Source organism: Colius striatus, chromosome 8, assembly GCF_028858725.1.
Source record: "Colius striatus isolate bColStr4 chromosome 8, bColStr4.1.hap1, whole genome shotgun sequence".
Classification (NCBI taxonomy): domain Eukaryota; kingdom Metazoa; phylum Chordata; class Aves; order Coliiformes; family Coliidae; genus Colius; species Colius striatus.
In genome coordinates, this window is record NC_084766.1 from 35999702 (window position 1) to 36012957 (window position 13256).

Consider the following 13256-nt stretch of genomic DNA (forward strand, 5'->3'; position numbering starts at 1 on the left):
TAAAGAAAAATTGTAGCATACATTACTACATATTGAAAACCTGACACTACAAAAATAAGAAGTTGATTTAAATCTAAGCAGTAAACTAAAAAACTAGTTTTGTTAATTTGATGGATATTGTCAGGGATTAAATAAGTAACTGTGGTCAGATTATAGACTTTGAAAGGCAAAACAAAGTAACTGTGGATTGAAAAATCTTTGAACTTTGTAAGCATCAAAATGAGCAACTGGAAAAAGATATTTAAATCCATAAACCCCATGAGACTTACATGTTTCCATTTGTGTCTGAATCCAGTGGTTGCATTTCTCTGACGCGATTGAGAGCTCACTGGTACCAGTATAAATCCAATAATTCAACTCACTATGGTAGATCTTGCACTAATGTTAACACATATCGAAATAGAGCTGTTCTACACATCTGCCCTCTTATGGCGCCTGGCTGTACTGCAGCTTACAAAATATTTTTACAATTGAACGTGAATTCTATTCCAAACGATTCTAAGGTTATTTTAAAATGAAAATTTAAGCCACGCTTGCACGGAAAACCTTCACTGTAATTCTTAAAAGCTAAAAATGTACAATTTAAAACCAGCAACAAAAATAGGATTAGGCATTTTTGATGGAAAATATTCTGTTTCTGTATCAACAGTCTTCTCCCCACCAGTCCTCTTTTTTTTTAATAAGTCTTTAAACCTGGTACTTAACTCCATCCATGAAATATTGTGCAATATGTTGATCATGCTGGTTTTTAATTTCAACTCAACTGAAGAAGCATTGTTAAAAAGAATCACTATATCCCAGGGGAATCAGGAAATTAAACTTTATTTATTGGGTTTTGACTTTCCCATAAGTAGATACAGCCATATACCATCTGATTACCATCTGAGGGGAGGCACAGCTTGAAAAAGAGCACTGCCAATGTGCCACTGGGCCATTGATTAATTAAGCAATAAGATGAGAAGGTCTGTCGCTTAGGGTCATTAATGCATGCCTAAAATGCCATTTGAGGCATGAATGTCTGGTTAGTATTATGGAGCCTGAGCCCACAAGAATTTACATCTAAGCACTGTACTTGATACTTCTGTTGGCCTGTTTGCATAGCAGGCAATGCCATTTGTAGGTATACTGGACAATCTAAACATGATCTTAGTCGGGGGAGGAGTAGTGAGAGCAGAGAGCTGATGTTCATTTGAAATTTAAAAAAAGGCATCCATTTCAGAAATAGAATGGTTTGAGTTACAAAATTTGTCTCTCATTCTACAGCATATTAAAAGGGATCATAAACACATATATACCCCCATTAGTTTCTTACAATAATACACCGGCAGGCAAGAAAGTCTCTAATGAAGCTCTAAATACTCTACAGTGAATCTATCCACGGGAAAAGAAGAGCTGGTTACAGCAGAAGTCTAGGAGTCAGGGCTCCACATCCATGGCTTTGCTGCTGACTGAGCAATCACCCTCATGCCACTATGAAGTCATCTGCAAAATGTATACTACTACTTAAATACTTCAGGGGGTTACTACAAGATTAATTCATTGCTATTAGAGAAGTGTTTCATGATCATCATATCGCTATTTCTAGACATCCCACAGCAAGGAAAACTAAAAAGCACCAGTATTCCTAAGATTCTTCTGATAGTAGTCTGGAGAAACAACCACTTTGTACCCCTTCTGCCAGACCTGCTACTGTACGAAACAGTTAAACATTGGACTTGAAAGCAAGCACAGGGCTTTCTCTAGTTCAGTGGTCTGAGCACTCATCTGTGAGCAGACAGACCTGCGCCCTTGCTTCAATTAATATTTACTTCAAAATTAACAGTCATACAAGGACCTTGATCTGGGCAGCCTGGTCATGTCCTAACCCCTGGGCTAGAACATCATGCTCACTCATGTATACATGTGAAATTCTTTTGCCGATTTAATGACCATTTGAATATTCTATGCACGAGACAGCTTCAGGAAGAGGAAAGAAAAGAAAACTTGCACCACTGAGTAATAAACCATAACCCTCTCCCTGAAACAATACAAGAACAGAATCTATTTCAAATGTATATTGTAATAATTAAGCTTATACACAGAGACATAATAGCTGCTCTTCATATACCCTTTGTAGAACACGATCTAGCAAAAAGTAGGATGCTCAGAGGCAGATGACTTGTGAGGAGAGGCTGAGGAAAATGGTTTTTCCTGGTGTGATGAGGCTAAGGTCAGTCTGTGACTACTTGAGGGACAGTTACAAAGGTGATGCAGCCAACCTTTTTGCTATGCCCGACGAAGCACTGAGAGGCAGCAGTCTCAGGGCAGACTGGGAGGTTCAGGATGGATATTAGGAAAATGTGCTCAAGAACTGCACTGTAGTGCTGGCACTGGCCACCTGGAGAGGTTGTGCAAGCTCTCTCTTTGGAGGCTTTCTAGACTCAGATCAACTAAGCCACAGCTGAGCCAATCCTATGCTGACAAGGATCTGGCCTGAGCAGAAAGCTGGACCAGGTGTGTCCCAGAGTTGCCCTCTGAGTGGCATGTCTTTGATTCTCTTTGGCTGTAATTTACATATTTCAAACTGTGTCACCTTAAGAAAAAAATAATCTGAGATATTTCGCTTTGAGGTGAGTATACTGAAGTATAACAAACTATGATCAAACAACAGAGAAGGCTGGTATCACACTTATTCATGAATGCTACACAACTGCCTGCCTGAATCATAAAACGAGTGCTTTAATGGTTCACTCACTATTGCCATACATCCAAATGAAGGTCACTTAGGATTACTTCCCTGTTGAACAGACTTCAATTTAATTAGGTATTCCAGAACTAATGTTTTAATATCTTGTTATTTTATTACTTTGTTTGGGAAGCAGGCATAAACCAAGAAATTTGGGATAAGGCAGCTCTGTCTGCTCCTTTCCCATTCCAGAGTGGAATGAGTCTCTCTACTTGCCATCTACTACTCATTAGATAACACAACAACAGCAGGGAGGTTAAGGAATATTTCAAGTGTCTACTTTGGAGCTCAGAAATTCTGTTTCTTGTCAACCAGCATGGCCACTGGATCAAATGTGTTTCTATTAAATACAGGCCTATACGTCCAGTTAAACCTTGGCACCATCACAATTGTACCAACTTTTTGCTCAGCTAGGGAAAAATTAATCCAGTACAAGAAAACTGATAAAACCTTAAGATTATCCACACTTGAACCATATCACTGTAATCAAGTCAGCACCAGTTTTGGGTTTAAACAGATCAACAACAGTGTTGGTACTGTGGAATCATGCAGCCCCGCAAGTGGTTCATCATCAGTGCAATATTTATACCAAGTTACTTCACTCAGACTAGCCTTGAGAGTCCATGCTAAGAAACAACATTTCAGCTATACAGAGTGATTCAGTTATGAACACAGAATGATTAGATTAGGAGCAGATGACAGCAGAAGTCAAGTTGCTGCATCTCCATTGAATTGCTAGCTCCACTAGCAGCAGCATTCTTCCTTCCATCCAACTCTCCACACAGGCTGAGCAGTTCAGGCTTTATGCATCTCTAATTTAGACACCAAGTCAACAAAAGACAATATTTAAATCTTGCCTCCTATTTCACCAAACTGAATCCGCTATCATACAACATCAACAGTTTGTCTATCTGGCTCAAAATTACTACTAAAAGCATTTCATAAGTTGCATCATTTCATAAATGAAACATATAAAAGCTGACATCCAACTTACCAGGAGGCCACATGCTCCAAGAGACAGCAGCTTTGGGTGATGTCGTGTTCTCAGATCTAGTTATCAGCAACCAGGGCAAAGAAAAAAAAAAAAGAAACAGATTTTAAGCAAGTGAACATCACCATGCAAACACAAGCACAAGACAATGCACTTCAATGCAGTTGTACCGTTGCAATCTGAGATGCAAGCTATCTTCAACCGAGGCATGGAAAGTTCAGTGACAAAGCTGCTGCTTTCAGCTTAGCCACACTAATCACCAAGCTCAGCTTGTTATGGGGTCCAGCTGATGAGTATCAACTCCTTAAACCAAAGGAACTTTTAGCCACCTGCGCAGACCCTTAGTTTAACATTTTTTCATCAATTTAGCTTGAGTTCTGTGACTTTAGCTAACATACTGAAAACACTTTTAAATTAACACAAAAAAAGTTTGTTAAGGAAGCTGTATAGACAGTCCCTAAACTGATGTAGGCTCAGGATTAAAAACAGAGGGCACTGATACCTGCTCATTCAAAAGGATTACAGTATGAAGCCTGTTGTTTCTGTGAAGTGGTTTTGGCTGTGTTCAAGGTGTTGATAACAATGTTCTGGGAAATTTTGCAACAAAATCTCCTGGAGTTTCTATTTTTTTATTTTATTTTTATATTTTGGGGTTTTTATTGACAAATCAAGGTACAAAAAAAGTCCATATTTATCAGCACTGCCTAGAGCACACTCTCTATGCCTCCAGAGCAGTATTTGGCTGAGTTAACCCATAGTACGTTCATTCTACCAGGCCTCCCTACAGCCATCTGACCCCAACTACTGACCAGCTGGAAGCACCTTCCTGCACTGACTGGGAAACCTTTCTGGGAGTTACCAGCTCTCCTCCCCTCTCTTCCATCTGCCAAGCAGCAAAAAAATGCCTTACTGCAAAAATATTTTAACTCAGTAGAGCACTCTTCTCAGAGACATTACCACAAGATTAAGCAAAACTGATGGTTTCTATCCAAAGTATGCAAGGCTATGACTTTCTGGAACTTAATCTGGGGCATTTGTCATTCATTTGGATATTCAGTGTATTGTATCTCATGTCATTTATCCAAGAAACCCAGTCAGAGCATGGGAGATGTGGGAATCACCTGTTTTGTTTAACCCATGGTGTGTTTCAGTTTGTATAGAGGTTTCACAATCTCTCCAGTTTCTCCTCTGGAATCTTTATCACAATAGAATTGAAAACATGTTTAATCCACAGTTCATTAAAAAAAAAAATCCATGGTTGGGTCCAAATGTGAAGGGGGGAAAAAAGAGGGAAAAAAAGAAATCTGGAATCTTTCTGTCTGTGTTTTAGGGCATAACAAACTACAGCAATTTATTTTGCCATATCCAGTTGTAATGCTAAACCACAGATAAACATTACTAATGGAGCAAGAATGTGTTTCTTACTTCTGATGAAGGTCCAAGATTGCCCTCTTGAGTATGCCAAACAGCATGGGGTACTTCATTTACCATGTGATTGGCACACACTTTAGTTTTGACTCAGTTTGGAGATGAAATTGTTGGCTAAAGCTCTGGAAATTCTGACTCTAGAGTTGTCAGGCAAGCTGCCTTTACTTTGAGAAAATAGAATTCTTTTTAATAACACTATGTTACTTGGCTTTTTATCTGTTTTTACATTGTTCATTAGTGTTTTGCATTTCTATGGGTTGTGTAGCACCCCAAGAACTTCAGTAGGGGGAACTTTGTTTATTATTTCAGCATGTGCTAATAAAATTGCTACACGTTTGGGGAAATATTCAAATTCAATCTGTTTTGATGGCACACGCCATCACATTCAGCCATTGCATGCTAACCTAAAAAAAAGTCTATCTGTTCACTGACAAGCTGAAAGCATTTCTGAACACAGCTCATTTTTAAGGCATCTCTTGCAGTGCAGGGAATTTTAAGGTTTATTTTTCCATTTATCTTGTAAACAAAGGAAATTACCTCATAAACTTATGGTTAAATTTTTTTAGTCAGCATTATTTTACACAGCAACAAACTTATTTCTAGTATATTTTAAGACACACAATTTGGTTTAGTATTTTATTCATGTTGATGGAAATGATCCATTTTACATCATTTGGAGGTCTGACTCTAATGCCTTCCATACCCAAAGGCCAGTAAGTGTTCTGGGAGTGCTTGGATGACTGGTTCTGAACTCATTTCCTTAGGAATACAAGTTCCTAGGAAGTACAGGAGTACTTTGCAGATCCAGTCCACCTCAAACTCAAACCTTCACGCAGCCTTCCACTTCCACTTGAGCTTTTTTTATCCCTTACTGCCATGAATGACATCTCATATTTTGTGAAAGCACACACAGGCATGCAAACACTGTTTACCATTTCCTTTCTTTCTTTACTTTTGCAGCTGCTGTGCTATAACCAAACATTACAGTTACTTGGCACAGCAATCTAAAGTGCAGCTTCTGTTTTATCTAATTTCTCTAATGGCTACTAACCTGCCTTCATAAACATGAAACTTTTTAGAAAAGCTATCCTCTTACCCATTTGGCTCCCTGTTGTGGTAAATCCCCATGGATCCAGTTCCATTATATACTTCTGTCAACACAGATGCCTGAGGTGCAGCCGTAACACTGACCCTGAAGCTGAAGGAGCTTTTGTATTGAGATGAGGGTTGACTAGTATCAAATAACACAAGTACAATCACTACCTCTGTTCCTCTAATAGAGGTATTCCTAATGTACAATCATGCTTTTCCTTACAATGTTCCTCTTCATTAAAGCTTTTATAGTAATGGATGTCTTCAGAGTAACAGGTGATTGTTGATTTCAATGAACTCTCCGCTGTACTACCACATTCACTTCACACAAATGTTTATTTCATCTTCCATTTGAGCAACAAGTAGTTCAGATCTCAGGAAAAGGCTCTGATGATGACAAGTCAGTGCTACAGAGGTGTTTTTATCATTAAGATTACTTGTCTGGCTGCAGGGTTTTTTCATTCTCAGGAACCAGTTTTGCAGTGCAACATTTTTTCTGAGTGGTGTTTTGGATACCGCCTGAAAAATGTGCTCTTGGTATTTTGATCTTTCACAAATGATGTCTGATAAATGGTTAAGCCATCCTTGCTGCTAGGAACTGATTCATGAGCCCATAGGAAGAAGTTCTGCGAGTTCTGTTGCTGTCTCTCTGGTTCCACCTTCCTCAGTCCCAAACCCTAGAAAAAAGAAAGAAATATTCATAGGACTTGCAAGCCCAGTTTCACAGATGCCCCACTGGGAAGCTGAGGAAGCTGTTACCACAGTGATTTCAAGAACTCATGGTTGATCTTTAGCAAGTTAAAAATAATATTATGAGGCTTGCCTCTATGAACGTTTCTGGCTGCATATGTAACAGGAAATCTGTTCACCTTTCACCTCTTAGTACTAATAAACCACTTAGCATACTATATACTTGAGGCTGTTTAGCTATACTTGGCTAAATTAATCGTCAGAGTAACCCAAAGAGATAGGTTAATGATTTTACATTTAGGCTGAATAAAGAAACTGAGACAGACCATGAAATCTTCAAAGCTATCTGATGTGCATCCAAACACAGAGAGAGAACCAGCCAGATTTTCACACTCCATAGCTTGCAGGAAATTTGTTTGAAACTATGGTTGATTGGTATCTCTAAAACTATGAGACACTGCCCACGGTACACAGAAATGAAGGCTACTCAGTGAATAATGAATACCAAAAAAGGGAGCCCAAAGTCAGACAAACTTTCAATACCACAAGTTGCTGCTTCCTCCTCTTCTCATTAGCTCATAAACCGCGCTATTTGTTTTGCTGCCCCGAAAGATGGCAACATTCGAAGTGTTAAAACGTGACATTGTTGCATGTACAGAGAAGCCCAAAACAATTTATATTCTAGTCAAAGTTGTGGTTTCTGCAACATATATTTAAATAGGTTTATTAGAAAGTGATGTGGGTTGGAAAATATATTCTGGAGATACATAGTGGGTGTCCCATAGCTTTTGGTTAAATTTATGATAAAGATGAGTCTGAATCAAACATGTGGGACTGTGAATTATGAGTGGCTCAGAGCCCTACTAAAAGTTCATCACAAAGCCAATCTCTTTTAGCAAAGCAATAGAACATGTAACTGAGTACAAAACCACATTAAGACATAAAAATCAGGACCACTAGGAAATGCCAGTTACAGACTCAAATCATGGAGTTTTTTTCTCCTTGAATCCTGTCACTCTCAATGACCATGTGTGCTGTTGTGTACATCTGCCAGTCCCAGAGAAGTCCCAGCCCTATACTAATAAATGTTAGGGGGTGTTCTTTGCTGTTTACATTTTTGTCTTCTCACAGTTTTTAACACCTATAATTTTTGCAGGACAAAGAACAGGTACTGTGTTTAATCTCCATCAGACTGAGATACGAACTTGCTTAATTTTTCTCAGTGCTGGGTACTTACAAAATCAAAATACTCTCCTACGTTCTGTAGACAATGTCTGTTATCATGAGAGGAAAAGGGGAAATTGTTGTTCGTTGCTTTCTGAAAAACAGAAATTACAGCAAAAAACCCATGAATTTTCACATACCTTCTTTGTAGTCTACTAGTCTTATTTCTTATATTCTGACAGATGCTGAAATTACAGCTGCCTCTGTCGTAACAAAGAAGTCATACTTGTGTGTTAAATCTCCAACTGCACATCATTTTATAAGGAATAGTGTGGACCCCCTGTATTTTAATTTCTTTTTAACAAAATCAAGAGGATTTGCATTCCCTCAACTTGCTGAATGTACACATGATTAATATAAAGGTGTTAAATATCAAAAAAGAAATTATCCATTCTGTGTGCAAGCAGTAAAATTCTAGACACATCAGGATTGCCTTGTTTGATTCACTAGTAAGCCTAAAGCTAATTAAAATGAACTACAAAAGGGACCTCAAAACTGAATTAATCTATGATTTATGTACTGAATGTCGTGTACGCTGCTTGTTGCAGGGGAAGTAGAGGAGGTATTAATTGCATAACTAATTTATAATCTCATTTAACACAATGTTCATACAGTCTCCAAAATGGAACTAGAGTTTTAGAAGAAAAAAGGACAACTGTAAAAGAACTATTTTAAATGTAATTTAACTGTTTGGGGGGTTTTTAAGTTTGTTTATATATAATTGCAGTATTATTAAAATAGCTGAAAACTGAAACACCGAAAACTCTTTTGGACTACTAGATTGCCTCTGTTCCTCCCAGGCATTATTTTCCTGCCTCATGCTGGGAACTTTATGGTTTTTCTTCTGTGAATGCTCTGGCAATTTTGACTTTTAACATGGTGGAATATGTTTTTAATTTCATCTACAATATCCACCTCCAAACAGAAAAGCAAGTTTTAACGTAACACAGTTTTCAAAACATGTATCAAGAGTAAGTGAACCTGAATCAGTTCTAAAGAGGAATGTCCATCAAGAAGAGCCACGACATGCAAAATTTATCTGCATGGAGTCAGCTGCATCATCACGTCTCAGGGTATTTGGTACACTCGGCAGATTCTCTACATCCTCTACCTTGTTTTCTCATACAGATTCCACCAGACTGTAGTCCAATGGATAAGTAAATTCAATGTATACCTTCTCATGCATGTATTTTTAGAAATAAGCACCTTCTAAGTCAGTAAAATGAAAGACTTACTAAAACATCCTACTGCAGGTACATGTCAATCTTAGCCTAAATGTATCTTCATACTCTCACTGCTGACCTCATTGCAATCCTTGATTTATGACAGGAATTCCACTAAGTTAACAGCTAAGGGCTGATGAATATAAGCCATGAATCATTAGGTGAAAAGTCATACTAGCGTTGATTAAAGGTCCATTCTAACCTGGTTCTCCTTTTCAGACAGAAGCTCCACAGAAAGGAATATGTAATATCCACATAAGGTCTACTCATGTTACAGTAGAACCTTCTCCTTTTTACTAGTCCCCAGCTTTTCTATTAAATGTTCCTAGACCATTTCTGTTCTTCATTATAGCAAAATCTATGAAATGAACTCAATATAACTGCTACACTTATACAAAATGAAAACAGAAAAGGTTTTGAGCACAAAGTGGGTAGATAAAGCAAAGCTCAGTGTGATGATAAAATATGGACATCAAAATGCACTTATAAAAATGTAACATTTTAAATACTTCTATTTACTGTATTTTACTTGTTTCTAAAATTGTCTCAAATCTTCTCATTTTTAAGCAAGCCTTAAAAATGTGTCAAATGGGAAGCTTCTAATTTTTTAATGACCAAAAAAATAGTCCTTTGCCTGAATACCTAGAATATCTGACATTCAATTCAAAACAGATTATTAAATTTCAGTGAAACATTCTTACGAGGCTTTACACACAGGTTTTGGACTGACATTGATTATCATATATTCTGACACATAAACATATCTCAAATGGTTATGGTAGATAAGAAAAAGAAAAAGTAACTGATACTGGAAATCAGCAGTAATTACAGCAGGACTTTAAGTATCCAAAACTATAACTGAATAAAAGTGAAATATGTTTCTTCCTCAGCACAGCTAACAATTTTACTCCCCAAGGCACAAAGTCTGCCAGTCTGCTCCAACTGCTAAGTGTAAGTGCTATTCTTACTCTATAGCTCAGCAAGTGATATCTTGCAAAAAAGAGCTCTGTGAATTGACTGCATTGCCACAGTAACTCACCTGTTCCCGAGTTCTGTATGCTAGTGGCAATTCATCTTTGAGATGCTGAGCTGCTCCCCAGCTCTGGACTTGTTTTAGTGCAGAGCTTGTAGTTGACATCAGTTGACCCTGGTGTACTCCAACATGGACAAACTAGAAAGGAATGAAAATTGAAACCCATTAAAAAAATAGCCAAGAAGAAGAAAATAGATCAGAAATGTGGTCAAAATTGTTGTTTTCCCAGTCATTTTTTATTATTTGGATTGCAGCAGCATCTAGTGGCCGCTGGAGAAATCAGACGCCTCCTCCACACAACTCCTACCATAAAGACCTCCTGATGTAGATTAGCAAAACAGGTACGAATATTATTTCTCCAGGAACTTTCTGAAAATTGTTTATACAGTGATAATAACCATCTACCAAAACCACTTCTGATTTAACTTTTTTTCCCCCCCCATGCTGCTTCTGCTGTAGTAAAACTGGGGAAAAAAAGCCTGCCAGAGTTTGCTTTAGCACACTTCATCTCAATATGAAAGGCTCTTTTTCCTCATAAACATCAAGAATGGAAAACTTTTTTTTCTGGCTGAAGGACGAAGTCCCCCTTAGAACTGTGCTATTTTGAGAGCTGAAGGACAAAAAAGCCCCATGGGGACACTGGGGCTCCCACCAGACCCTGACCCAGATGCCAGCGTGCTGCTCGCTGGGGTGGGACCCCCTGCCCTTGCGCATGGCTCCAGGCCACAGTCACCCCTGCACCTCTGCCTGGCAAACCCAGGCACCCTGGTTGCCATGGTGGCCACTTGTCCCACCCTGACTGTGTGCCTAAGTGATTCTGGTGTTTCACTAAAATCCAGACCAGCAAAGGCAACATTGCTAAAAGCAATCGATTTCAGAGAAGAAAAAAAAAAGTAAAAGTCTTGAATACTATCTCACAATGTGAGAGAAATGGAGTTCTGCTTAAAAAATAATTAGTTCTGCACAATTAATTCAATGACACTTTACAATCCAAAGGGTAGTATCTGAAGAAAGGAGGGTCATTTTTTAAGAATAAACAAGGGCACTAGGTGTATTATTTTTAAGATGTAACTCCATGCTCTTTTTAAAATCAGTTTACACATACCCACATCTTAGTTACATACACAAACAATATTTGTTAAAAAACAAAACCTGACAGCAACTTAAGGATAATTTTGCCTTCAAGTTTGAGCATTGACCTGTAAATATCTAAGCTATTTAACTGTCAGCACACCCTGCCAGCAAGCACTACTCAGGCAGGGATTCAGGGTAACATACCAGGGACTGTGTCCCTCAGGGAACTGGGAGGTGGCTGCCCTGCTGGGTAGCAGGCACCACTAGAGCATGGATGCCATCTGCACCAGGAAACTTGTGTGCTGGCCAGGAAAGTCCCCAGTCTGTTCATTTATACTACAGACAATCCCTAAGATGGATGGGGTAGACTTTTTTTTAATGTATAACATGACTTTTGTTTAATGTGTAACATTCTGTAACGTGTTTTTATGGCTGGGGAAGTGAAGAAACAATGAAAATGTAAGGGTTATTTCACAAAGGCCTCCTTTACTGTGAAAGAAGCCCGAGGCTGAGCTGTAGACAAGGCAGAACTTCTCACTAAACCAAGCACAAACCAAGACTTTGCCTCCCAAGTCTCAACAGGCTGTAAAGAACAGGATACTTCTAAGTTGCTTTTTTGATATTCAAGGCTAACCTATGTGAGAATTTGACACCATGGTTGGCAAATGGAACAAGAACAGTTCTTGCATCAGTTAGATAGGAATGATTCAGAAATAGCCATTTACAAAGGGCAATTACGAAGTTCCTGTGGGAAAATCTTGTTTTCCATTTTACTATGGGACCTAGGTAGTGATATTTGGGAATACTAACTGCCATCAAGGAGTTTTCTGAGGCTTTCTTCTAAATGACCTACTTTGTGTAAGTGTCTTTAAGTTGAGCTTTTGACAATATAGAGAAGAGTGATGATTTGGAATTTGTTATTATGAATGATGCCAGGCTGCAAGTTACTTTTAAGAACAAAAATGAGTAAATGGCTTTTGTGATAATTTACAGCAACTCATGTAAACCTTGTTTATGAAAAATAAGTTGTTCCAGATAATGAAATTTCAGTTAAAGAAAAAAAACCCAACACAACTACCAGTTGTAAACAAGCTGTAAGAGCAACATGTTTTGAAACACTTTTATGACTGTATTGTCATCTCAGCCTTGACTGTAATGAACTGCACTGATGTCTGAGTGTGCCAGGATCAGAGTGCTTGTGGAGATAACTCATGCTATTTTTAAGACTGAGTAAGCCAGTGACAGAAACAACTGGAGAAGAATAAAGAGTGTGACAGGCAGAGGAACTTGTAGTTTGTTTTCATTTCCTTCTACTTGTTTTCAGATTCAGTAACTTGGGGTCTGTTATTGCAAACTCAACCACCACTCTGGCTTTTCAAGTATTACTGCATTAGAATCTTTTCTTTTCTTTCTCTAAAGGGCTGGAACAAGTTTATTTGCTGCTGTTTTCCAGTGAGACATGGGTAAAGCTGGAAAGGTTAAAGAATGAAATTTAAGAGTCTCTTCCTAACACCACAATATGATTCTAAAGGAACATGGGTAATTAAGGAGTTGTGTCAGTCTGCAATGGCAGTCAGCATAGGACCAATATAAGTTGGTTTAAGGCTGCTTTAAAAAGCTATCTTAAATAATTGTGTTTCTCACATGGATTCTATGTGTACTTTCATACCAAAGTCTATTGTAGTATTTATAATATTGTTACTGCTAAAAGACATGTTTTGTGCTAGTAAAAATATGCAAAACTGGAGTATTTTAGCTTGGTTTACAACAGGAACA

General features: G+C 38.2%; 1 protein-coding gene across 1 annotated transcript; it reads right to left on the reverse strand.

Moving 5' to 3' along the window:
* Positions 1 to 6669: 6669 nt before the first annotated feature.
* TEX36 (testis expressed 36) lies at positions 6670 to 11120 on the reverse strand. The gene is given in 5 exon segments (XM_010195460.2): positions 6670 to 6723; positions 6725 to 6913; positions 8164 to 8244; positions 10413 to 10544; positions 11070 to 11120. Coding segments are annotated over 5 exon segments (507 nt in total).
* Between the last annotated feature and the right edge of the window lie 2136 nt (positions 11121 to 13256).